The sequence below is a fragment of the Squalius cephalus genome (genome assembly GCF_949319135.1).
Source record: "Squalius cephalus genome assembly, chromosome: 8".
NCBI lineage: Eukaryota > Metazoa > Chordata > Actinopteri > Cypriniformes > Leuciscidae > Squalius > Squalius cephalus.
In genome coordinates this window covers 36,492,095-36,519,954 of record NC_137129.1, presented here as the reverse complement: position 1 = coordinate 36,519,954, position 27,860 = coordinate 36,492,095, and the positions used below count along the sequence as shown (strand labels likewise).

General features: G+C 35.7%; 1 protein-coding gene across 1 annotated transcript; it reads left to right on the top strand.

The window, feature by feature from the left end:
• The first annotated feature begins 1,334 nt into the window (after positions 1 to 1,334).
• Positions 1,335 to 27,753, top strand: ppp1r1b (protein phosphatase 1, regulatory (inhibitor) subunit 1B). The gene is made up of 8 exons (XM_079878550.1): positions 1,335 to 2,394; positions 2,659 to 2,800; positions 3,593 to 3,665; positions 5,596 to 6,162; positions 20,404 to 20,487; positions 23,102 to 23,177; positions 24,186 to 24,305; positions 25,864 to 27,753. Exons 4-8 carry the CDS (start codon positions 6,049 to 6,051, stop codon positions 26,019 to 26,021), a joined length of 552 nt encoding a protein of 183 aa, XP_079734676.1. The 5' UTR covers positions 1,335 to 2,394; positions 2,659 to 2,800; positions 3,593 to 3,665; positions 5,596 to 6,048; the 3' UTR covers positions 26,022 to 27,753.
• The last annotated feature ends 107 nt before the right edge of the window (positions 27,754 to 27,860 follow it).

Below are 27,860 nucleotides of genomic sequence, written 5' to 3'. Positions count from 1 at the left end.
GTTAGATCAAATATATAAAATATAGTCTATGTTTTTTCTACATTAATTTGGAGATTAAATGTGAAATTATTACAATATAAAAAAATTGCGAGTAATTACAGAAAGATGTACGTTTGGTTAATTGCACGTTTTGGAATGCATCTGATCACTCTGCACGACAAAACCGTGTGAATCATCAACACCACAACAACTAAAGCGGCAAACTTTGAAACAAAATGTGTCACTGCCAACACTTTTGTCCACGGCAGTACATTTTAGTCCTTTTAAAAAATGAATAGTTTTATATTAATAATCTTTAGTTGTTTATCACTTAATGAAATTGTATGATTTGGCTTACTCAATATTTCAAGTTAAGTGTAATTAAAGGTAGGGTAGGCAATTTTAGGAGCCGCTAGCAATAGCGAGCTAGCTTTGAGAGCATAAGATCCCGCCCTCCCTTCAGAGCGTCTCCAAAGCCACGCCTCCTTAAACACATGAACACACACAGCAGGGAGCAAAACAAAAGCGTCACGAGACATGGCATTAAACTACCTCAACACATAACATTACAATAATTATGAACATAACTTAAAGAGCACTGACCTGTACCACCTGACTGCTGCAGATTCATTTCGGAGTTGATAGTGCTGCCATTGAAATGCGTAAATTCAAGTCGCGAACCGCTCCGAGTATAACGTCACAGGTTTCCATCTCTTACAAATTACGGTAGTTATGGCATGAACGCGGCATAAGCTGGTTGTTTTGGTTCAGGAGGAACTGTAAAAGGTGGCTGCAGTTTCTGTTGTGGCGCTCAGTGACTGACGTCTGTCTAACTCTGCATAGCATAAAACTAGTAAATGATGATGTGCGAGCAGGGTGCGGAAGTATGGAAATACATACGTTGACAGGCAGGTAGGACATCGTATCATTGGATTCGGACCTAATGCAATGATTGGACGAACATTGTATGGTCCTACGCCTTCCACAGACAAGATATATACATATAAATACATTTAGATCACTTAGTGATTGCTATCAGGATGTGAAGAGACTTTCAACCAGCATAACAAAAAATGTTTCTGGAACTAATCACCTACCCTTCCTTTAACACTCTTGTCTAGTTCAAAGTCTAAAGTTCTACTTAATATTAGAGTTAAACTCAAAAATAAGTTTGTAATTACCTCAAATTTGAGTCATGCTTACGTTTACGATTTACTAATATTATTTATGTATTGCTTAATAGAAGTATTAATATTTACTTATTGCTGTAGCTCATGTGTCTGTGCTTGAAATGCTGTGAATTCGTTGATTGACCATAATAGCGTCTTGTGTCTGTCTTTTTGTCCTGCACAGATGCTGCAAAACACGCTCACGGTGTTACTTCAGACGTAGCGGCGACCCTTCTCCAGCTCATCTCCCATCAGGCCTCGGACAGCAGACGCGCTCCCTCCTCTCCTCTGAGCGCCACCCCCCCGCCAGCCCCCTCGCCCGCCGCTGCTACGGAAACTCAGTTCACCCAGGACCAAGACCTGCGGTACACCCTGGGAGGAGCCGCTGGCCCTTCCTGAAACGTTGCTTTGAACTTTATCTTTTGGTTGTTGTCATTTTTTTTTTTTTACTCAATGTGCTTTACCCGTTTACTACTCATTAATGTGTTTCTTTCTTCCGTTCAAGGAAAAAGTGAATGTTAAAGGAACTGTTCTTGAATGCGAATGGATGATGTTCATCCCTCCCAGCGATGTACAGCATTATTTGAGGGCCGTCTTTTCGCACGTCTCTGACTGCAACAGTCTGTGAGTTTTAGCCATGTGTGATTTCCTTTAGGACTGCGTAAGTGTGTCTAAATCAATCTACTTTCCCTGAAGGACGTCTCTTCCTTTAGTGCTGATACGAAGCAAGGGATTCGATCCGGCTTGTGCTACGTCATTAATTCCGATTCAGTACAAAGGCAGAAGGAAAACTAGGAGAAGTAATTTGCAGTACTTGAGTGAGGCCTTAGTTTTCAACTCTTCATATAAGCTTGTGCAAAAGACATGTTTTTATTTAGATTTTTGGTGAGGAAAGCGTGTGTCCTTATCCAAATATTGTCGTCAGGACCACATGGTTGAGTAAAGTTGGTTTAATTCAAAGGCATCTTCAGAAAGACACTGAACTGAATACAATTTTAGCAGCAGAATTGCCATTTTGATTTGACACCGCCAAATGTACATGTTGTAAAATGATAATAAATGAAAAATGTGGCTGAGTAAAATGTGCCTGCTACATTTTATGGAAATGTGTTATAAATATATGCATGCCAGTGTTGTCGTTCACTTGTACTATTACATTATGTACATTTCTGAAGTACAAGCTCATGCAAAGCATGCTGCCATGCCATAAGACATGGTTTGAAGCACAGCGAAAGGAAAATTTGAGGTAAATTTTAAGAATTGCTTTTTTCTTTTGCAAGTTTTTGTAGTTTCTATGTAAATCTAACAGCTATAAAGGTAAATAAAAATACTTTAATGAATCAAAGTTAGAGGTAAATCTAACCTGTTTACTGTTGAGTATTTTATAATAAAGTAACAATAATTTTTAACTTGAACTAATGCACTAAAAGAGTAAAACCATTTATTTTATTTCAAAGTTAAATCTACGGAGTTTGTTTTAATCAAAAAGGTTATTTTCCTGTTCTTTCAGGCTGTTTCCCATGGATGCCAAATGGAGATTTAGGACTCTGGCATTAAGTGCATGGCTCAAATGGTCGCGGGGATTTAGGAAGGTCGAGACGTGCACTTGTCAGATTGCATCTGTGAGCTAATGCTGACAGATGCATAAATATGTGAGTGAGAAAATTTGAGTGTTAAACCATCTGCAGAATGTGGCATTAAAAAAACAAGCTCAGTCTGAGTGATCCACAGCTGCTGACGTGGCCATTAGAATTCATACTGAATTTTTTGACTTTTTGGCTTGATTCCCACCGAACTTCAGGATTTGGGGAAGAAATTAAGTAGGAAAGCAAGGTATATATATGTAACATGTAGTTTTTTGGTTTTTAATTATTTAGTCCGAAAATATTGAGGGCAAAGCTTTGAAATTTATTTTGTTAGTTAAATTTGAATTGACTGAAAAACTGAACTGAGCCAGAGTGTGGTGAGTTAGATTTTTTTTTTCTAGAACGGAAAACATTATGGATTGTGATCGTATTAAACGGCTTCAAAAGGTAAATAGAAATGCCTTAGTAAATATAATTGTATATTTCAAAACTTTATTTTATTCAGAGTTTGTTATAAATGCTTTTTATTGTAGCAGAAATAACAAACCGAATCCATTTGAAGCTTCTGTTCATGTTTAAGTGTTTATATATCTGAAATGTTGTAGCAGTTTCACTCGTATCCTTTGGTCTCAGTAAAGAGAGATTAGAAGTTGCGATGACAGTTTGATTAAAGCCAGATGAGCAGGCAGTGAGGAGATAAAAAAAAATCATAAAATGTATAAAAGCTTGATTGAAAAGTTTGGAAAGTTTCCAAATTATTTGATCAGTGTCTGAGCACTAAATAAGGTTAGGTTTATGTTTCATTAATTTTTCCATCCATAGTTGTACTCTAAAGTAAACCGTGTTTTTTTCCACTAGGTGTCGCTAGTGAGTTTCTGTGCGGTGTACCTGTTTGTCATTGCAGTGTGAGAAGATCATCTTCTGCAGGACGGTTTGTATAACTTTTGGACATACAGTATGACTTGCAAAGGGTTGTTTTGCAATTATTATTTTGAAAAGAAATACTTCAGGGACAGGCTACATAAACTGCTAAGACTAGTCTCACAAGTTAGTCATCTATTTTTCTTTTTCTTTAAGAAGTCAGTTACATAAAAATGTAGATTTGTCAAATTTAACTTAAGACTGGCTAACTGCTAGTTGGTTGCACTAGTTGTTAAAAAACAGTCTTAAAGGTGCAGTAAGCAATTACACTGTTGATATTTGAAATCAACCCACACACACACACCCCTCCCTTCATTGCTCCGCCCCCTAAATACACAAACACACAATGCAAGCGTGTCTCTTTATCATATCAAAATAATGCTTCGTGAAAAATAAAGCGAAGATGTTGTATGAACCGCAAGGAAAAACAAAAAATGAGCATACATTACACAAGAGTATATACAAGCAAGAGTTGGTTGTTAGTTGTCAGCAACTCCAGACAAAAAATATCACTCAAAACTGTCCTGTTACTATAGGTAACATTACAACAACAGCATATCTTGATTCTGTGAAACAGAAAAACAGCAAAAACAATGCTACTTCCGTATGGACCAGAAGCAATGCAACCAAGAGTCTGCATCCGTTTTCAGGGCTTCCCGCTCAGGTCTCTTCAGCGCTGGAAAGCTTTTCTAATATTTACGTTGGTCCTAAAACTCTTGCCTGATCATTACCCTTCTTTTTCCAGTGATATTCCTCTGACCTTTTCTCTTTTGTAATGTCTCTCAGCCATCTCTCTTTCTACAGTCTTTCTTCAAATCTCCCCCTTGCTCATTTTCTTTCCTCCCCCATCATGAGTGTACACGCCCCCTACTGCTGATTGGCTCACTCTCTCCTCCCCCATCATGAGTGTACACGCCCCCTACTGCTGATTGGCTCACTCTCTCTCCTCCCCCATCATGAGTGGACACACCCCCTACTGCTGATTGGCTCACTCTCTCTCCTCCCCCATCATGACTGGACACGCCCCCTGCTGCTGATTGGCTACAAGTGTGTTGAGCTGCTCGGTCCGATCCACTTTCAACAGCATTTCTCAGAAATTGCTTTCTGTACCTTTAATGTCTGTGTTTGTGCAGCAAGGTGTGCATCTACATCACAAATCATTCATGTGTTGCTTCTGATGCTTGATGCCCTGTGTTATTTAGTGCTATTTATAGACTATTATAGTATTTATTTATATTTTGAATTTCAGTTCATTTTAATTTTAAAGTTTTTGCTTTTGTAATTTTTTTTATTAGCTTTTGTTTTTATTTTAGTTTGTTTTAGTAATGTTACAAGTTAAGCTTATTCATTTCAGTTTTTTTAAACTTAAGATTTCTGTCTAAGATTTACATTTTATTTCAGTAAGCAATAACAATTTGTAATTGTTTTAGTTAACAATAACACTGAATGTCCCCTGATCTTTGACTTAAAACTGCTAGCAGTGTGCCATTGTATGTTTTACAGCAATATTTGAGAACCATTATTCACTCACAACAGGCCAAATATTATTTATATTGTGTTTTAGATATATTTTATACATACCGTGGCCCCAAAAAGTATTTAGACACAAAAGCTACATTTAAAAAAAATATCTGATTGGCATCATATTAGATACAATTATCAAACCAATTTATCTTCTTGAAGAAAGAGAGAAAGTCATACGGGTTTGGAACGACATGAGGGTGAGTAAATATGACAGGATTTATTTTTGGGTGCACTATCTCTTTAAGTTGGGGTCACTGTAGTTGTGTTTGATGTTTTACTAAGCTTCAAATGAGTGTCACTCCTGATTATTTTCAGCATCAACATAGCTATTCAGATGTGGAAAACTGAAGTATGCATTGAAATTGGTAGCTGACATTAATTATTTGCCCTCTCTATATATTTCTCTTTCTCTCTAGTAATCTCCTATTCACAAATAGAGGCCAAAAGAGGCTCAGCCAGCTGGATGAGATTATCTTTTTTTTCTGATTAGAAATCAACGTCAGCACACCCCCTAAAACACGCAAGTGTACCATCCTCTCTCTGAGCTCCGCCTCTCTCTCTCTCCTTCCCTACGGCTGATATAAGGACGCCCACACCGACTCCAAACACTCTGAGAGGGAGAAAACCAGAGGTCACTGATAAGAGAAGGCAAAAAACAGGCCACCGGCATATCTGAGAGGCTCAGCAGAGAGACAAATCAGAGAAGACTACTATCAGTCAAGGAGAGAGGAGACAACACCACGGGCATTGAAGAAAGCTGTCCGGAGGACGCCACGTGTGTGTGTGTGTGTGTGTGCATATGTATGTTGAGACAGGCATAGGTAGATTCCAGGGATATTTGTGAGACTGACAGAGGACACAAGCAGATCATGGATCCCTCGAGTCCCTCAGAGGGCCCCGTGGAACCCAAAGAAAGAAGGAAAATCCAGTTCGCCGACCAAGCAACAGAACCGACCCAGCTGGACCCTCGGCAGGTTGAGATGGTACGACTTTCTCACACACACACACACATAGATGCTGACTGGTAGCAAAGACACTTCTGAGCTACTTTATCCTAATGAAGCTGTTTAAAGTGACTTTAAAGTGTTAGTTTGTGTGATGGAGACTTTTGAAAATTATTATTATCTTGAACCTGTCAACAACACGTCTGGGTCATTTTTCAAGCCAAAATCAGAAGAAAAAAATAAGAAAATAGGTTTTACTTTTGAAAAAAAATGAAGCTTATTTAAGTTTTTATTTATGCATTGTGACGTTAGTTTTCTTGCTCTCATGACGTTAATGCAAAAATGTTTACTGCTGTGGTGTGAAAGAAATTATATATTATTTAATTAGGGCAGTGACTATTTGCACTAAGTGAAAATAGCGATAGATTCTAAATACCCTATGTAAAAATAGCAGTGTTTTCTTTGCAATAAGTGAAAAATGTAGTTATTAATATTTATACTTATAAGTAGTGGCAGATACTATTTTCTCCCAGTGTTGTTGTACATGGTATGCAATAATATTTATATTTATTGAAATCATTAAATGGATGCTGGAAAATAAAGCCCTCTCTACCTAACCCAACCTGATAAATACTAAATTATTAAACACTAGTTAGAAACTTTATTTCCACTTTCCAATTATTTTCTTCATTTTTATTGAAAATAAATCCCTTTCTGATCTGATATGTGATGGGGGTGGGGGGTGGGGGTTGAGAAGTAGAGCGAGTTCGGCAAAAGGCGGATTCGAACTCGGGACGATTTGCATCAAAACTTTCTGCCAAACGCCTTACCTCTACACTATTTCTACTGTTCACTATCCAGTATCTTCTGTAATTTTGTCTGGCCCAACCAGACGTCAGTGGGCGGAGTTTGTGTAAATAGCCTCTGCCAACAAGGCAATTACATTTTAGAAGAGTTTTAGAAGAATAATTTAATTTGAAATAATATATTTGGTTTTTCTGTGTTTTTTATTTATTTATGCCATTTAAATTTAAAAAAGCAACGAAAAAAATTGAAAAGTAAAAATTGTAAACATGATATGATGATAAAATACTTTTTAAAAACAAATTAAAATGAATAAAAAAGTGTTAAAGTAATGAGAATCTTATGATAATAATGGAAATTGCAAAAAATTAACACGCATACAGAAGAAATCTGTTACATATTTTACTTTTAAAGTAAACTGATAAATAGAAAAATCTTATTTTACAGGAATGAGAAACTGATTATATGGAAATGTGCTTATTAAAACAATGTCCAGATGCAAAACAGTCTTAATGGTCCAAAAAATAGGCTTAATTTTCTTCATGTAAAATTGTAATTTTGCGGTCAAATGTGACCTGGAGACATGTTTGCCCTACACACTTCACTGAGCACGCTCATTAAATGTGAAGTTTTAAGGCTATAAATTTGTCCTGGAAATGGTAAACAGTGTGTGACCTGGACTGGGGTGAGTTGATGTTCTGGATACCATGACGTGGTTTTATTGCCTCTGCATGCACTGGGTAAATTGCACTGTGCTGTGGTCATGTGCATGTTTCTAAGTCCACTATTGATTTTAGCCTTCGGTTGTGTTGCACATACATTTTTGAGATAAAGAGGTGAAACGATGGCTGTGAATTTGTCTTTTTCTGGATCTCTGATAGTGCAGATGCACCGTGTGTGTGTGTGTGTGTGTGTCTCGTCCTGGACCAGTTCCCCGTCCTGTTGGTGTTGTAATTTTAGTCTTAACAAAGTGGGTCGAGGAGCTGTTCTGTACTGCGCTGCAGCAGAGATAGGCCAGCGATTCTTCCTCAGGAGACACGAGTTAAAAAAAGTGAGAGTGAGGAAGAGAAAGACTTGACGCTTCTGTGCTTCATAGCTGTTCACAAACATTTATGAACATGTTTAGATGGCAAAGGTATCGATTGTACAAAAATGAAGATTCCTTCATCATTCACTCACCCTCACTGTGATTATTCCAAACAAATGTGACTTTCTGTCTTCTGTGAATCACAAGAAGTTTAAAAAAAAATGTCCTGGCCACTTCAATCTTCAATCCACTCCCACTGCTAAAAACGACTGCTGTGCTATATTCTTTCAGCAAAACAGATGAGAAGTTGTCATTAAAACCATATGAATGTTCTTTTGAATTATTCTTTTGAGTCTGTTGTTCATCTTCACAAAATTGGCCTGAATGATTTGTTTACAAACTGGACTGTTCATACAAGTTTGAAAATTATGACGTTCACATTTTTGCAGACTCGTTCAGTAATTCTTTCTTTAATAGACAACAGCTCCATTTATTGTGCACTTTGATACTTTGCAGACCTTATACATTCACATACAGCTATTATTACACACTACATGAAAGGCAATATTGGGAAAAGGATAATAGGGGCACTTTAACTGGACAAGCATGTGTTGTGCCTGCTGGTGTCAGATTGAATGGATGGGTTGTATTTGGTTCTAGTTCTGGCAGGATATAGATCCATCTGATCATTTTGTCTTCACCTTTTTTAATCATATTTTGTAGCGAATGGAAACAGCCCAGCAGCGTCTGTGGAACAGCTTTTTGTTCTGGCTCTCTTCTAACTGAATCTTCTGGCAATGTTTCAAATATATCATTCATAGTTAATCAGATGTTCTCTATATTTTCTGTTTTGATCAAAAGTGATTCCATGTCAAACAATAGTGACAGTTAAGACAAAAGAATAATTTTCAAATAAATGCTGTTCTTTTGAACTTTTGAAGAATCTTGAAAAAATACGTCATGGTTTCCACAGAAATATGAAGCAGCACAACTGTTTTCAACATGAATAATAATAAATGTTTATTGAGCAGCAAATCATCATATGAGAATGATTTCTGAAGGATCATGTGACACTGAAGACTGGAGTAATGATGCTGAAAATTCAGCTTTGATCACAGGAATAAATTACATTTTTAAATATATTAAAATAGAATATGGTTATTTAAACTTATTAACTTAACTTATTTTTACTGTATTTTGATCAAATACATGCTGCCTTGGTGAGACTTTTTTCAAAACACACACACACACACATATATACACTAACCTAAAGGATTATTAGGAACACCTGTTCAATTTCTCATTAATGCAATTATCTAATCAACCAATCACATGGCAGTTGCTTCAATACATTTAGGGGTGTGGTCCTGGTCAAGACAATCTCCTGAACTCCAAACTGAATGTCAGAATGGGAAAGAAAGGTGATTTAAGCAATTTTGAGCGTGGCATGGTTGTTGGTGCCAGACGGGCCGGTCTGAGTATTTCACAATCTGCTCAGTTACTGGGATTTTCACGCACAACCATTTCTAGGGTTTACAAAGAATGGTGTGAAAAGGGAAAAACATCCAGTATGCGGCAGTCCTGTGGGCGAAAATGCCTTGTTGATGCTAGAGGTCAGAGGAGAATGGGCCGACTGATTCAAGCTGATAGAAGAGCAACTTTGACTGAAATAACCACTCGTTACAACCGAGGTATGCAGCAAAGCATTTGTGAAGCCACAACACGCACAACCTTGAGGCGGATGGGCTACAACAGCAGAAGACCCCACCGGGTACCACTCATCTCCACTACAAATAGGAAAAAGAGGCTACAATTTGCACGAGCTCACCAAAATTGGACAGTTGAAGACTGGAAAAATGTTGCCTGGTCTGATGAGTCTCGATTTCTGTTGAGACATTCAGATGGTAGAGTCAGAATTTGGCGTAAACAGAATGAGAACATGGATCCATCATGCCTTGTTACCACTGTGCAGGCTGGTGGTGGTGGTGTAATGGTGTGGGGGATGTTTTCTTGGCACACTTTAGGCCCCTTAGTGCCAATTGGGCATCGTTTAAATGCCACGGCCTACCTGAGCATTGTTTCTGACCATGTCCATCCCTTTATGACCACCATGTACCCATCCTCTGATGGCTACTTCCAGCAGGATAATGCACCATGTCACAAAGCTCGAATCATTTCAAATTGGTTTCTTGAGGCTGATTCAAGACCCCGACGCGATTAGCCTGTCGAGGTTGTATTCGCCATAACAACCGCCTCGCTCTACATTATCCCTTATATATATATATATATATATATATATATATATATATATATATATATATATATATATATATATATATATATATATATATAACAGTCTATAAACTTTATATACTTAATTCAAGATATATTCTCTGAAAATAAGTTTTCTTATGTTTCTCATTTTTGCTTCCAAAGTAATTTTATCTTTTTAAAATGTTTTTAATAATGATTAAAAACTAGAAGAATACTTCAAGTGATTGTATTTCTATGGCAGATGAAACCATATTTCTGAAACCATACTCCATATGGCTGCATTGACACTGCAGGTCTTGATGCCCAATTCCGATTTGTTTTTTGTTTTTATTTCTGACGACCAGTTTACATCTTCTTTTAAAAGTGACTCATATCCGATATCTGCATTTACACTATACACTTGGCAAAACAACCCAAGGTAGACGTACTGACCCGGAAAAATTTAGGCAGAAATTTTTAAAAAATTACAAAAATTTAAGCTTTAAAGACCAGCAAAACATTGGGTTGAGCCTTTGTCCTCCATTGCGCCATTAAAAAGAGTCATGTGATCGTGGTTGGTGTCCACTGTCGCTTTCTCAATGACGTACGACTCGCATTGATGGGAATATCTGATCTGTCCGCTTACATGGCAGACGCAAATGCACGTATCCGATTCATATCAGATTTATTTCCATGAATGAATGAGGCCTGAAACTAATCTGATCTGAGAATATTGGATTCCATGTGCTTTTATCCCACTTACACATTCGTGGGTCAAATTGGAGGAAAATATCTGAATTGGGTCACTTGAACCATGTAATGTAAATGCAGCCTATGAGGACACCACAAAGGACTTGGGCAGGGTTACGTGCCACTTCTTATCTTCGTATATTAACAGAAATCAGGGTTGCTACTTCACCGTCCTAGTTTTTATAATTGCCTTCAAACCTTATGCTACTTTTGTAATGGGACATCTAAAGAACAGAGATCATTGAAGACATCAAGATGTGAACTAGTGACCCGCTTCAGTACTTTATAAACACCCGCAGTTACATTTTAACTTTATCTTTACCAAGATACACATTAGATGAAGTAGGCCTGATGCTGATCCAAACTATGTCCTCTATACACGGCAGCACAGTTTAACTTTAGATGTCCCAAAGGGGATAAAACACCCAGGGATCTTCATCAGCCTAGATCTGAAGTTCATTATGAGGCTGAAATGAACCTCTGTTACTCAAAATGAAAAACATTTGGATAAATGGAAAAATTGATATCTAGTTTAGAGTAACATTAGTGTAAAAATGGACATTGCATCCTAGTTCACTTCTAATTCAGTGATGCCATGAGGACCAGTACTGTTTCTTGATTTTTTTTGGCGATGGGGAGACGGCGCTAATTGTCACATGGGGAATTGTCATACAGTATGCCCCGCCATTGGGTTAAACTTGTTTAATGAAGTGTACTTTTCCTGGTCAATAATGGCGAAAATGTTCAATTGTGGTCAAGACTTTGGGTTTTATCTCTATATAGAAACTAAGTAATTGAAATAAAAAGTGTGACAACTAGACCCAATCTCCACCCTGTTTACACCTGGTATTAAGATGCGTTTTCACAAGTGGACGGGACTAAAAACAGGTCTAAAACGTTTTGAGCTTGTCCACTTTCGAACGCTTCCAGAGGTAGTTGAAAACCCATTCGCCATCCTTTTCTGTCCATTAGATCAAAAGATCTGAAAAAAGCCCATACATTCATAACCACTGTCCACGTAAACAACCACAGCTATATATATATATATAAAAATTAAGGAGGGGCCCACCAACTTTTAACTTAACACTGCTAACTCCTATCTAAGTATATTTCCCAGTGTGTTGTCACAAACAATAAAGACCAGAATGAAATGTTTATATATTTATATAAATTGTTTGTTTTCGGTCGATCAGAAATCATAAACAGAGCAAAGCATGAATATGAAAATGAAAATAAACCAGTACAGTAAGTCAAAGTAATATAGCAACTCTGCAAAGTAAATCTTAAGACAAAAAGTAATGAAATGACAAAAAGTAAAGAAGCTTATATGATCAGTTCAGTTAAAAAATAAATATAAATGTCAATTATTATTTTTATAAGTCCCCCTGTGGTGAAAATCAAGTTTTTAATGTTGTTTAATGTAATTTATTCCTGTGATGAAAAGCTGAATTTTCAGCATCATTACTCCAGTCTTCAGAGTCACATGATCCTTCAGAAATCATTCTAATATGAGGATTTGGTGCAGAAACATTTCTTATTATTATCAATGTTGAGGCAGTTGTGCTGCTTAACTTTTTTTTTTTTGTCATATTATAATAATAATAATAATAATAATAATATATTTAAGCCAAGGATTCTGGAAAGAATGACCACAAGATTATTGTTTCTCTTGTGATTAATCTCTCCAAAGGTGAATGTCACTATCTCATTGTGCGATAAAGACAGGCTGCTCTCTCTAATCCTGTGCTTGAAAATAAAGAGATGTAGTGTACAGTAGACACTTGCATCATGGGATGCATCTGTGATGGATTTAGTGTATGATACACTATTGTCATTTCCCTCAGTAGATGCACTATAGATTGCTGTCAGACATTCATCTGATTGAGAATTGTTTTGCTCACAGGAGAAGAGTATTTATAATGACCTACTTATATGTGAACATTAGGGACATTTTGAGATTTATTGATCACTGGCTCTTTACCTATGACCTGACATCACCAGAGCCACTAGACAAGCTTGTAGATTTGAAAGACACCGAGGTATTGATCGAGGAACGTTCTGGATTCAGTACAACTCAAGCTTAGTTTCTGTGGCATGTTGAGTTCCCCAAACAGACATTTCATTTTTAGACGGTTGCACGCATGTGGATGCATTTTAATATTTGTGATTTATTTATTTTTATTTTTTGTTAGTTTTGAGTTTGTTGGTTTGATCTCTGTAAGAACAAACCCTTGACCTCAGGTCGCTTCAGGGGGATTGTCCCTATAATAAGTGGAATGCAAGTAAGCATCTGCAAATTGAGTAAACATCTCAGAGAAAATAGCTTGTTCCCGCAAAATACACGAGATATGTTTGTAGATAAAAAAAAATTAAAAATCTGTTTTATTTTATAATTGACTGGATGTAGATTTTATTTTATTATTGTATTTTAGATTGTATAATAATCATAATATATTATTATAGGAATTTATAATACAATAAATGAAGAATTGAATGCAGTTTTGACAATGTATATTTTATATTGTTTTATTTTATAATAGATTGTATCATAATTGAATGAATGCATATTTTATATTATTTTATTTTATAATAGATTAGATGTAGATTTGAGAGAGAATGTAGATTTTTAGATTTATAATAAATTATAATACATCATTATCTTACTTTATAATAGAACAAAGATTTTAATGTAGTTTTGACCATTTATATTTTATTTTCTTAATTTATAGAATTGATGCAGATTTTATTTTGTTTTATAATAGACAATGTAGATTTTATTTTTAGATTGTATAATAAATTATAATACATTTTATATATGAAATAATTTATCTTAATTTATAATAGAACAAAGATTTTAAAGTAGTATTGACCATTTATATTTTATTTTCTTAATTTATAGTAGAATTGTAGATATTTTGTTTTGTTTTATAATAGACAATGTAGATTTTATTTTATTTTAGATTGTATAATAGATTATTCTCTTAATTTATAGTAGAATTGATGTACATTTTGATTAATTCTTTTTTTAAATAATAGATTAGATGTAGGTTTTATTTTATAATAGAATGAATGCAGATTTTAAGTTTTTAAAGCATAATATCATAACCATAAAATCATAATTTATAATATCAGCATAACAATATGAGTAAAATGTTGACATAAATACAATTTTAATTTGAAAAATATGAATTTGAGATTGTCTTGGTACTTGGCGTGACTCATTTTGCATTAATGACAGCAGTACAAAAGGATTTGACAAAAAGATCATATTAGTGACCTAGAAATAGTTCAGACATATTATTTATTCATTTTATAACTTACCTCCAGTAACCTTCAGTTACTTCCGGATTTAAATGTTATTTTAAATCTCAGATTTCCAGCATGGTCTCAGACCCTAAATACAGTTTGAAACTAAAAGCGAAAGGGCACATTATATATTACATAAGAAGACATGGCGAGCGCTTATATTATAAAGAGGTGATGACAGCGTCAGAGATTGAGATTATGTAATTTAAGCTGCACGAAACAGTCATTGAACTCTCACAATGGTCGAGCTACGCTTCAGAGCCACTGACTGGAAATCTGCTGAAGTATTCCAGAAAAATATGGCCTTCTGGGACACGGGTGTAAAACGCTGCGTAAAAAGTTGCAAGACTCTGGATTTTACAGTTAATCCGCTATCTACACACAGAGACTCATTGACGTCGCAAGGTGACCTTTGGTGTGGTGTATGTTTGTGGGTAAACAGAAATGGACAAAGACTGTGATTTTTATACTCGCAGTTCATACACACCATCAGATTCACTGCTGAATTCAGGCTGAAGTGCATGTCCAGGTTCATTTAGCAGACCCTGCAAAAACATACTATGGTGCTATTGTGGTACTTTGCTACAGTTTATATAATTCATGCCATGGTAATCAATTATTAGCATGTTTTGTTTGTGATTTGTGAAGAACTAAAGGGGAACTTTATGAGAGCAATTTAATAAAATCTAGCTGACTTGAATTTCTAACCTCGATATGATATCTTGAAAAATATTGATATTATTGATACCATGGCGAAAACTGCCATATATACCGCCATACAAATCATTTGTTACTATCTCATAATTTTTTGACAATTTTGTTGTAATAGCTTACACACAGCACAGGGAGGAATAGTTAAACTACATTAACAAAAAAAAAAAAAGACAAGTAAACAGTCAGTAATAAAATAAGAACAAATTGCAAATGATAGCACAAACAAATACAATAGAATAGAGACAAAATAAATAAACATGGCTTTAATTTTTACAGGTGGGTCTAACAGTAGTATTCAGGTAAGAAATACTACAGAAATTAAATAATCAAGTAAAAAATTTAAAAATATGTAAATTTGTCTTTTGTTCTTTGATTTACATGACAGAACAGCATCAGGTTTATTAGGCTGCTGTCACTTTAAGAGCTAACGCACTAATCCAATATACTGTTACACAACATGCAATTTATTTTTCAACCATTTACCTTCCAAAACTGACTGTATTTACCCGAATACCCGGCAAGACGGGCATTTTGACAACATTTTGTATGTATTTGACCGTTTAAGTGCAATAAGCCACACATTTTATAAGAGCGCCACTTATATAGATCAGTGGTGTGCACGCTTTTGGTGTAAGTGTGAAACCTGCGGGAATGACAAAAATTTTGGGCAATACAAGCACTATTCAAGCAAATGAGATGAGTGAGAGGAAGCGGGTGTGTGTCAATTAGCTGTCGAGAGGAGAGAGTGAGTGCGCAGTTTGGTATCGGTGTATCGATACTGCAGAAAAGAACAAAAGAAAACCGTTTCAGATATTTCAGTATCGATACATATCGAAATATCAATGTTTTTGACAACTACTTTATAGTTGCAGTAAATTGAGCCACAAAATCTATTTTTGTTTAAATAAATGTGTGGCTTAATTTACTGTAATCATAATGTACATCATGAGCAGCTAGGTTGTTGCTTGCTTTTGGTTTCTTTAAAATCAGCCTACAAACCGTGAGTGTTTCTAGTCTGCAAATGCTCAAAATGTTGGAACTGTTTATGTAAAACATAAAACACAAATTTTAACAGAACCTGAGGGAAAGAGGGACTCGTAATATCATAAAAGCAAATACATCTGGGAAACAGGACTTTCCGCTTGCATTGAAAATGCTGCTACCTGTCATTATCACAACTGTTTTGATAAAAAAAAGTACTCAAGTTCTTTTGTGTGTATAAAGATGTGGCCGATATTGTCCTCTGGGGTATTTTTGGTCTTTTCCTTAGTATAAAGATGTCTTGTGACTTTACAAATAATACTTTTTTTTTTTTTTTGATGAAATGACTGCATCAACCCCAAAACAACTGTTAAGTTTACAGACAAAACATCAACTGTCAGCCATCAAACTGCCAGACAAAACATCAGGAGTTCAAAGAATGAAATTAACTAGATGTTTGGTGTGAATGGTCGCCTCTGTGTTACTATGCAGTCACTACATTCTGTGTGGTTTTTACTGTTGCTAGGTGTTTGCTAAGGCATTGCTTACTGACCTTATTCTGCTAGTAGTTGCATTTTTCAAAGGACTCATGACAACAGCTGATGCACATTAGGTTCTTACAAAAAAAAAAAAAAAAAATCATGAATATCTAGTTTACTTGCTTGCCTCAAATAAAACTTTGTCAAACACAGTGATTATATCCTCCTCTAAAGAGCTTGTTTTATCAACCCAGGACCTTATAAATATGACCTTGTCTCCAGGCAAACTGATACTCTTGGAATTTATGTAAAGTCACCCGGCCTGATTAGAATTTAGTCTGTAATATGCAATAGAGAGTCAATGAACAGACAGACTGTGGACTGTCATCTGAGGCTGAGACTAGGAACTATTGAATAGTGCAGCAGGGACACACGCATGCCAGTTTTGTTATGAGAACATAATACCGACACAGCCAATTAGGTCAAATGCAAATGAACTTCCACCAATGCAAAAAGGTGGAGATGGAAAAGTTTACATATTGCACAACTTATTTTTCAGTGTGAAATGGGAGACTATCTTTTATGTTGGTTGGCAACAGTGTTGGGGAAAGTTACTTTTAAAAGTAATGCGTATACAACAACTCTCTAACTTTCAAAAAAAAAAAGTTACTTTTTATGGAAAGTAATCCGTTACATTACTTTGGTGTTGCTTTTTCTAATCTGGGCTGGGCTTGCTTGTTTTGTTTTTTGACAACATTTATTTTTGGCAAATGTAAGGGACCTAAAGTGAAATGAATAAACCCCAGTTTGAAGGAAATGCAAATTCATGCCTGTACAATAGAGGGCGCAGCTCAAACAAACCCTTCAGCTGTGCTGCCATTCTGCATTTCAGTAGAATAGGACGCAGGAGAAGAAAGTTCAATACTTACTACAGCAATTAAAAAAAATTATGATGTGATGTTTATCTAAAGTCATTTTTGCTTAGAATGGTTGAATTGAATCAATGTAGATCAGCAGCAAATATATTGGTTAATAAAGTGATATTAAATACATAAAGTATATTTGTGTAATTTTACACATTTATTGCAGGTTTCCCTAATATTCTGAGTCAGCATTTCACTGTTTTTATTCATTTTGAGGAATACTGCAAGTGAGATAAATAAATGCATGCTCATATTTAGTCTAAAACTAAAATAACCATCATCTTTATACACAGCGCACACAACGCCTCTGCACTTACTTTGAGTTCTCCCAACATGGGGACAGAAGCGCTGTCAGTCAATAAATGGAAGAACAAAGTAACTTGCGTTACTTATTTGAAAAAGAAACTCAGAAATTTTCTTGTAAATTTAAAAGTAATGCATTACTTCACTAGTGACTTGAAAAAAGTAATCTGATTACGTAACTCACATTACTTGAAATGCATTACCCCAACACTGGTTGGCAATTATATATGTATATATATATATATATATATATATATATATATATATGGGATACGTAATGGTGGAAAACATGGTGAAAAAAAAGTGCTATGATGTAAAATATTCATGTAACTTTACCTAGACTGCATACAGTTCTGAGAAAAACTTTAATAAGACATTATCTGGATTTCTGGATTTGGTGCCAATATTGTGCTTTTCATCAAAGTTGGTTGTAGCAAACAACACAAAAGACGTTTGATAGTGTTTCTGTTTCACCCCTACAGTGCCACACTTCACTGAACAAATGTTAATTTTTGCGAAGGCCATCAAGCTTCACGTTGCAGAGGAAGATTTGCCACAGAACACTTTGTTTTCTCCAGAGCACTGTGAACTCCGCTCTAGTACATCCCGGTAGTCTTTTGGAAAGTTCAAATGGATGGCTTTTTAGTCCTTTGTTTGGAGAGCTTGTTGGTAACATTCAAAACTTAACTCTTATTCAGAGTTTTTCATTATGTAGTCTCATTAACATTTATGTAGTGCAAAATAAGCCAGTAGAACTTTAGATGTTTCTACACTCTTAAAAATAAAGGTTCCAATTAGAACCGAGAAAAAAAGGTCAAATTCTACTGGAGAACCTTTTTAAGGTCTACAAAGAACATTTTGTTCTTTATTTCATCAGAAACCATTTATGTTATGCAAATTCTTAAAAAAATAAAAAGACATATTGACATAGGTGGTTCCAAGAAGATCCATGGAGCCTTTCCGTTGAACAAAAAGGTTCTTTATAGTGGAAAAGGTTCATTAGATTTTTAAAGTTTTCTTTACTTGTGTAAACCCCCAAGACATTGTCAAGAATTTGTTTTGATCTCCTTTCCCAAATGAAAATGGTTCTTGATGAAAAGAGCCTAAGGTGTTGAAAAGAATCACTGAATAATCAAAAAATTTTAAGGTGAAAGTTTGCACTAATCTTAAGGCCCGGGTATACTTAATTTTCCACGTTCCGTTCTGTCTCGCGTACAGTTGAGTACGCAGGCATTTCAAAGTATACTCCTTTAGCCGTGAGTGCAGAAAGACTATTTTGTTTTTAAGCGCTCAAGTCACTCCCATGTGCGCTGTTGAACGGAAAAATTGGACTGCACGTGGACCCTCCTGATGATGAAAATGACATCACAGGGTGAAGTACACGAGCGTCAGAGTTTAGCTCCAACCTTGATCAAACTCACACTGTAACTTTCTAGTAATCCTGAAGGCCTTGATTAGCTTGTTCAGGTGTGATTGATAAGGTTGGAGCTAAACTTGAGCTGTGTCTCATTTCGAAGTCTTCGTCCTCCGTAGCTCGCATTTGTTCGCCGCATAAGTCATCATTACTTTACTGAAATAAAGCAGCCTCAATGCCGTATATGAGCGACGAATGCGACCTCCGAAATGAGAGAGAGCTTCTGAAGGAAAGTGCACCTTGAGGGCCAGAGTTGAGAATCCCTGGGTTAAAGGAAGTCCTTGTGTAATCCTTTAAAGTTTCTGTTCTCCTTGGGAGATTCCTCTTAAATCTAATCAGGTGTTCTTTTTTTAAAGACATTTACTTTTGATCAGTGCATTTCACATGGGTTTTGTTTGGGGTCAAACGCACTGAATTCATTTATCTTATTTTCGCCAGACTGACTTTAACTGTTTGTGAAATTTTATTTATCTATAGTTAAACTGAAAATGAAAGATACTTTATCATCCATAAATGTAATTTTTATTGGACTTCATTGTGATGCTCACATAAACTACTCTCCTGTTCTCTTTTGGTGAACTATTGCTTATAATTTAAGTTAGGAATTGATAGGTTTTAGTCAAGATTTTGCCATGATGTGGGTTGTTTTCCTGGCAGAGTTCCTAGAAGACTCTAATAGATTAGTCGAGGAAGAGTTCTTTTCTTGAGATCATTATTCAGTCAGTTCTCTGTGTATTTTTGAGCTTTGTTGTACTGTAGACTCACTTTTTCCATTTGTGTCCTGCACTATTTGGCAGATTTGTATGAATGTTCTTCGTTCATGGAGTGTTGAGTAGAGGAAATCGAAAGGGTTTGAGTGGAGGGAGGCAGCAGATGCAGTTCTCCGAATCTCTTTTTTTTTTGGCTAAGATGTCACACATGCAATGACACATATTCAAAATGTCCTCATTAAAACTGAAAACAGGTTCAATCTAGAACAGGGTTTCCCAATTGGGGATATTGCTGGGAGTTTGTTATAGGTTGTGATGGAAATGAATTACAAATAAATGCAAATAAAATACAATAAATAGTAATGTAACATGTATTATCTTAAAAATTAATTAGTGCGAAAAGGTTCATTTAATAGTAACAAGATTAGACAAATAGCAAAAAATATATGAATCGATGTTGAGAAATGAATTATAATGTAGCAGCGAGGCTGGCCCTGTTATAATTTTACTGTTAATCAATGTGGATAAAACTGACTACTCACTCATACTTGTGCAAAATGTGATTTCGTTTTATTTTCTATTTTTCTTTAACAATTCTCTGCTACTTGACTTTCAGATTCGCCGAAGAAGACCCACACCTGCCACGTTGTTCAAAGTAGCAGACCAAACATCTCCTGAGGATGACATCTCCAGCCATCAGGTACCACAGTGCCACCTCAGTTCTGGAGGTTAAACTGCATTCATACATTGAAAAATGCTGAATCTAGCTTTGTTGTATGCATAATATTTTCAGCAATAACTTCCCATACAAAATACTGTGGATAAGTGATGATATTGTAGTAATACAGTGGTATCTCCATTTTACATGATAAATAATACCATTGTAAAATATGGAGCCCCTAAAAGCACAGTGATGGAAATATAGTCTTGCTGCTTTATTCTTGCTGTTGTTTATGCATTTACAATATAAAAAAAAAAAAATTAAATGTTCATCTTCAGCTTCAATAATAATTAACCATAATTTAATTTAAATGATTAATTATTATAGCAAATATTAATTATAAAACTATTATATACATACAGTATAATCATTTAATAATAAAACAATAATAATTATATATTTTTTAATGATTTTGCATCTTGTTTGACCTACAATTGTAATCTAAATTATTCAACCCCCATTGCAAATCAGGTTTATTGGCAAAATATAAAGACTTTCAGCTGTTTGCAATGAATCTTTAGTACTTAGTAGAACACCCTTTTGCTGTTATGACCTGCAGCAAACGAGATGTATAACCAGACACCAGCTTCTGGCAGCGTTTCAGAGGAACCTTAGCTCATACCTCCTGAGCAATGGCCTTCAGTTCAGTAATATTCTTGGGTTTGCGTGCTGCAAACGCCGCCTTCAAATCCCACCAGAGATTTTCTACTGGGTTCAAATCGGGTGACTGTGATGGCCACTGAAGAATCTTCCAGGACTTCTCCTGCAACCAAGCCTTGGTGGAATTTGAGGTATGCTTGGGATCATTGTCCTGTTGGAAATTCCAATGACGCCCAAGATTCAGCTTGAGGAACACTGACGGCATGAAGTTTTCTCCTAGGATTTCCTGATTTTTCAATGAATCCATCTTGCCTTCCACACGCTGCAGATTTCCAGTGCCAGAGGATACAAAGCAGCCCCAGAGCATCACCGAGCCCCAACATGCTTAAAGGCCATTGCACACTGAGTCCGAAATTCGCATACGAAATTTTCGCACGTTAAAAAAAAAATTCGACCTCACGTTATGTCAATCACGCTTGCACACTGTCTACGAAACTTTCGTCCGTAATAAAAAAAATTGGATCGGGTTCGATTTTCTGCGTTTTTCGCATCCACAGCCAGTATTTTGAGAGTTTTTTTTGACAATTCAGAGCCACGTACCGTACAAGCGAACGACAAAATCCCGCTGTTCTGTCTGCCCAGCGCGTGTGTGTGTCCATACCTTAGATACTGCCAGTCTCTGTTCAGGATCGATTAGTTCACGGAAATTGGTGGTCTTCTTTTTAATATGTGGCTCCAGTATCGCCAGCAAAGCATCAAACTGTTCCACTGACATTCTGATGTATTTTGAATCGCTCGGGATAATTTCGCAACTCCTTGATAAGGAGGTGAAAAAAACTCTGCTTCCTCTCAGGATTGGATGGACCCAATATTTCCTCTTTCTTTTTCTCTTTTTAAGAAGAAAGAGGGCAACAAAATCATCCTCACTGCTTGACGAATCCATTTATTATTTCGTGCATTTTTTTCCGCAAAGGTTTGATAAATACGCATCGGACTCAGTGTGCAAGGTTTCTGTGCGTGACGAATTTTAAGGCTGATGAACACGAAAAAACGCATACGAAAATTTCGGACTCAGTGTGCAATGGCCTTAACTGTTGGCAGAGTGTTCTTTTCAGCATATGCTGCATTCTTCCTCCAGATATACTGCTGATCCATAGGGCTGAAAAGTTAAAGAAAAATGTTTCATTACTCCACAGAACACAATCCCAAAACTTCTTTGGCTTATTTATATGATTTTGAGCACTTTTCTTGTGCTTTTGGGTCAGTAGTGGGGATTTCTAGTATGTGTACGCGCCTTACTGTGCAAGCTGAAACCTGTTGAGAAGTCTTGCTGCAGTCACTCAAGGGTTTTTCTGAACCTGCCTTCTAAAAAATCAGGTTGCAGCCGTTGACAGCTTCCTTTTTCTGTCCCGTCCAGGTGGTGTAACCACTGTTCCTTTAACATTGAACTTGTGAACTATGCTTCCAACGGTGTCTCTAAGAACATTTAGTGCCTTCACTATCTTTTTGTATCCTGTTCCTTGTTTGTGAAGGGCGATGATATCTTCTCTTAACCTTTTGGACAATTCTTTTGGCTTAGCCATATTTCTAACATGCAGTCAAACGTGACACTCACAAACCAACCTAGTTCAGATATTTTGTGTTCTAGCTCAAGCACACCTGGTGCAATTAATGAAGCCCTTGAGTAGTTGCATCAAGTGTGCTTGAGACAACGCCTGTTATGCAGATTTGTGCTGTTGTGAGGGATTCTATTCAGGGGGTTGAATGATTTTGAGACTGCAATAGTCATTAAAAGTTGCATTTTCAGTTCAATTTGGGGAAACCACTTTTTGTTCTTTTGAGATATTACTTTTGTTTGATTTGTTCATTGCAAACAGCTAAGAGTCTATATATTTTGCCAGTTAACCTTATTTGCAATAGGGGTTGAATAATTTAGATTACAACTACTCTACGTGTTGATACTGTAATTTATTGACATTGAAACTATCTTCAGTGGGTTGTAGGAGAAAATGGAGTCCTCAAGCCAAAACGAATCAACCCAAATATCTACCAACCACCATCATTAAAAGGTAAAAGCCTGTAGTTTTGCTTGTGATCTGTGCCTACTGTTTTGTGTATATTCCGTAGATATATATATATATATATATAATTGTTCCAAAGACTTTCCTGCACTGTTCCGGATCTGGGTTTAAAAACTCTCCCAAGCTGCAAGTCTGTTTTTCCCATTTTACCGTGTGTGTGTAAGATTAGAGATGGTGACAGCTGTGATGGGTGTGAGTCTGTGCTGCTCTGGATCATCCTGGATTACAGCAGATAGCATACAGCTGCAAACACGCACACACAGTTTTAGAGGACAGACGTCCATCAGAAACATTTGCCATCAGATCAGTGCACTACAAAGATTGTGACCCACTGAGGACAATCTCGATTACTAGATTATGTCAACATAACGGTGCTGCTGTTTTCGTCTTTGGCTTAGTTTAAAACTATTTTCATTGACGGAGCAAAAATAAAATAACTGCGTATTTTGTCTAAATTGTCACTTAGTGATATGAACTCACTGTTTATAGCAAAATCCATTTGAAATTCAAGGCAGTATTAAGTTTGACAGCACTCCTTGTCTAATATTGCTTAATTGTCTCATTTGATCCACTATTATTCACTTATGAAATTCTATGAAAAACATCAAAAGTTTTAAAATGTAACAAATGTAAACATTCTGCAAAAAAAAAAAAAAAAAAAAATCTTTTGTTTGTTCTATTAACGTATTGAAAAAAAGGGAAGCAAAGATAGCAATGCATTACTGTAATATTGTCTCTGAATGTGCGTTTTGTGAAACGTTTATTTGCAGAAAGACAGGCAGGTGGCTTATCCCTGTCCATACATGTCCTGTCATTGCAGCATAAATGAAACCCTTTCCAGTCGGCATGGTGCAGAAGTCTTGTTAAAATAATAGAGACCCTGTCCTTTTTGCCTGTGTGTGTTTTTGCATGTGCCTGCATTTTCCCATTGTGATTTGGTGGTCCCTGATTTGTGTGTTTCCCCCTGTATGTGTGTTTGTGGTCGTGTGTTTATAGCCGTGCAGCAGATGGCTGAAGCTCAAATGCAGAAATTAGGTGTGTATCCTCATGTAGAGGAGGAAGGGGAGGAGCCTATTCAGAGAGAGAGGGAGGAGCTATCCTCATCCTGCACACCTGGTAATCTTAATATCACATCACAGAGGAACCTTCTACATGTGCATGTGGTCTGTACTAAGGTCATTATCATCAGGATATATAGGCCATCCTCACGCAACAGTGACATTTATATGATATGATGTATATATATATACACACACAATCATGGTCAGAATTATTGGCACCCTTGGTAAATATGAACAAAGAAGCCTGTAATTATAAATCTGCATTGTTTATCCTTTTGATCTTTAATTTTAAAAAATCTAACCTTTCATTGAAGTAATAAACTTTAAGTTGGAAGATCCAACTATGTTCCATTATAAGATTTAGGCCCACAACATTAAAGATCCAGCTGTTTATTTAACAGTGGGCCTAGGGTACTTTTTTATCCCTGTTCTGGTGGGTTTGCTGCCAAAAAGCTTTTTTAGTTTCATCTGACCACAGAAGCAGGTCCTGTTTGAAGTTCCAGTCGTGTCTGACAACTGAATATACTGGAGTTTGTTTTTGGATGAGAGCAGAGGATTTTTATTGAAACCCTCCCGAACAACATGTGGTGATGTAGGGGTTGTTTGAATTTTTTTTTTATTAGGCTGAACCCAAGACTCAAGTAATCTCAGCAATTCTCCATCTGTGATCTTTGAAGAGTCTTTGGCCACTCAAACTCTCCTCCTCGCCGTGCATTAAGACAATATAAACACACGTCCACTTCCTGGCAGATTCATAACATCTTTAGTTGATTGGAACTTCAAAATGATTACCCTGATGGTCAAAATGGGGATTTTCTTACAGCCACTTTCTATTTTGTAAAGCTCAACAATCTTTTGCTGCACATATTTTGTATTTAACTATAACTATATTCTATATATTCTATTAGAATGTATTCTATAACTATATTCTTTGGTTTTACTCATTGTGATGGATAATTAAGTGAATTTGGCCTTTGATTTTTTTGGCCTTTGTTTTCATATTTAAAACATTTATTTCATAATGTGATTTCAATTGTTTTACTTCAGTGAAAGTTTAGACTTTTGCGATGTTTTTGAATGAAAGATCAAAGGGATAAACAATGCAGATTTATATTCACAGCAATATTTGATCATATTTACCAAGGGTGGCAATAATTCTGACCATGTATTTATGCATGTGTGTGTGTATATTAGAGCTGGAGGTGGACTTTGGATTAATGGGTTTTTAAGATTTTTTTGAGTTCGTACAGTCTGTCATTGTGCATCTCAGTTTTTTCCATTAAATTTCAGTGCAAATTTACACTTATTTATATTTTAAAAAAACTAAAATCCATTTCATGTATGCATTACTTGCATGTATGCATTGATAAAGTATATTTGGACTGTGTCATTTTAAAACATCATTGTTTCCTTATGTTATACTACTCTTGTATCAGTACTAAAATATTTCAGGAAAAAAATCCAGATTAGAAAGTCAACAAACATGGTCACATTTACATGTCTCTCTTCTTGCATTCAGAGATGAGATTATCTGTCGACTATATATATATTTTTTATATATATATATTTTTTTTTTACTTTTACTTACTTTTAAATAAATACTCCTTTTTAAGATTCACAGGAGCAAAGGGGCATGGCAGAACACCAGTCTGGCATAAGAAAGTCAGGAGCCACAGCACCTACTGAGGAGGAGGAGGAAGAAGAGGAGGAGGAGGAGGACGTAGAAGCAGCAGACAATATGGCAGTGGAGGAGAGCAGAAATGTGGACTGATAGAGCGAAAGTTTGAGGAACTTTAGCGATTTTTTTCATAATGCAGAATTTTATTTTGAAATCAGAATTGTTTATTGTCACTGATTCCATCATTTGATAACAGCTGTCTGTTTGTATTTTGAGAGAAAACGAGACTTAAAAAACTCTGAAAGACTGATATTTTGGAGTGGTCAAACAACCTGAAAAGATTCATTCACCCTGACATTGCAATGAAATAGAGATATGCAGTTGTGCTCAAACGTTTACATACCCCTTGCAGAATCTGCAAAATGTTCATTATTTTAACAAAATAAGAGGTATCATACAACATGCATGCTAATCAAGGGTACGTAAACTTTTGAATGGGGTCATTTTAATAAATTCAGCTATTTTTTGTCTTGAGGACTATATCTTTTATGTAAAATGTCTTATTCAGGACAGTACTAAATAAAAAAAATAACATGCATTTTGTATGATCCCTCTTATTTTGTTAAAATAATTAACATTTTGTGCATTCTGCAAGGGGTATGTAAACTTTTGAGCACGACTGTATAAGGTAAAATCAATCAGCAGTCACATATTATATCATCCCAGCATATGCATTTCATACATTCAAAACAGGTAAAGTACAAATATTTAGATCTATGAGCAGCGTGGTATGAATGTACAGAATCGAGATATGTCAGTGTTCATTTCACGTCATGTTTTATGGTCCGTTCATTATGTGTGTGTTTTTGAGTTGAAGTATGTTATGCGATTGGTGAATTTCTGTGGACATACAATGCCATCTAGTGTACAGACAATTGTTATACTGAACCCCATAACATCATTTGTCAAGAACAATAATCCTGGAGCACATGGAAAGGCTCACTAAGTATTTAGCAGCATTTTTGTTTAGCAGTATTCGTTAAACCACTACAGTCATCCTGGCGGTTGTGCTGCATATGCAGTAACAAAACAGCCGAATCTGTTAGTTGGCTTTACCTCAGTAACTTCACTGCTGTGGGGGAAATTAATCATGGCTGACTGTGAATAATGCATTCCTACAGTGTTGTCTTTGTGATTCATTTGTGGTTTGTCAATGACATTGTGATCAAAGCTGCTATAAACATATTTGCGTACTGAATAGAATTTGCATCTCTTGATATGACTATTTGGTAACACATAACAAAAACTCCAAATTCAGTGCCTCGGCTCAGTGCTCGTGCATCAGAAATATGCAAATCATTTCATTTTATTCGTTTACTGTAGTTAACAATTTGCATTAATATTAGCTGGGTAACTTATAACTTAGTTTTTTTTTTTTTTTTTAAGTTTCTTCCATAGCAAAGTATTTTAAGGGAAAACTGTTGAACTATTTTTAAAAATTAATAATGATTTAAAATGATGAACCAAAAGCCACTTATTGCTTTTTTTAAGAAATTACACTGCTTTATATTGAATATAATCATATTTGTATGCATATATAATCCTCCAAATCTCATGCAGGTACATGTTGTTGATTTTGATTAACATAGTGAATCTGAGAAAATGTACCAAATAAGTAAATGCATCCATACGAACTATGGAAATGTTTTAGGTTAAAGTCTGTATCAATAAATATATTTGCACTGAATTAGTGTTATAGAATCTTTGTTCATATTTTGACATTTTAACTGGCTAGCTATATATTATTTCTTGACATTTGACCTCTGTCAAAGTGCTGTTCCTTTACATTTGGATTTTTTTTATTACTCATAACATAACCAATGAAATAACCAAAAAAAAAAAAAAAAAAAAGAAATTCATCAAACAGGCATATTTTCAGTTTGATGTCGCTGAGACAGCTATCTGTGTTTTATGGTAAGTTATGAGAGCATG

What these genes read in the sequence shown, in the direction of transcription:
- ppp1r1b (XM_079878550.1), top strand. Translation starts at nt 6,049, where the DNA reads ATGGATCCCTCGAGTCCCTCAGAGGGCCCCGTGGAACCCAAAGAAAGA. An exon ending in ACCCTCGGCAGGTTGAGATG is followed by an intron (nt 6,163 to 20,403) that starts GTACGACTTTCT and finishes CTTGACTTTCAG; the next exon opens with ATTCGCCGAAGAAGACCCAC. An exon ending in CCAACCACCATCATTAAAAG is followed by an intron (nt 23,178 to 24,185) that starts GTAAAAGCCTGT and finishes GTGTGTTTATAG; the next exon opens with CCGTGCAGCAGATGGCTGAA.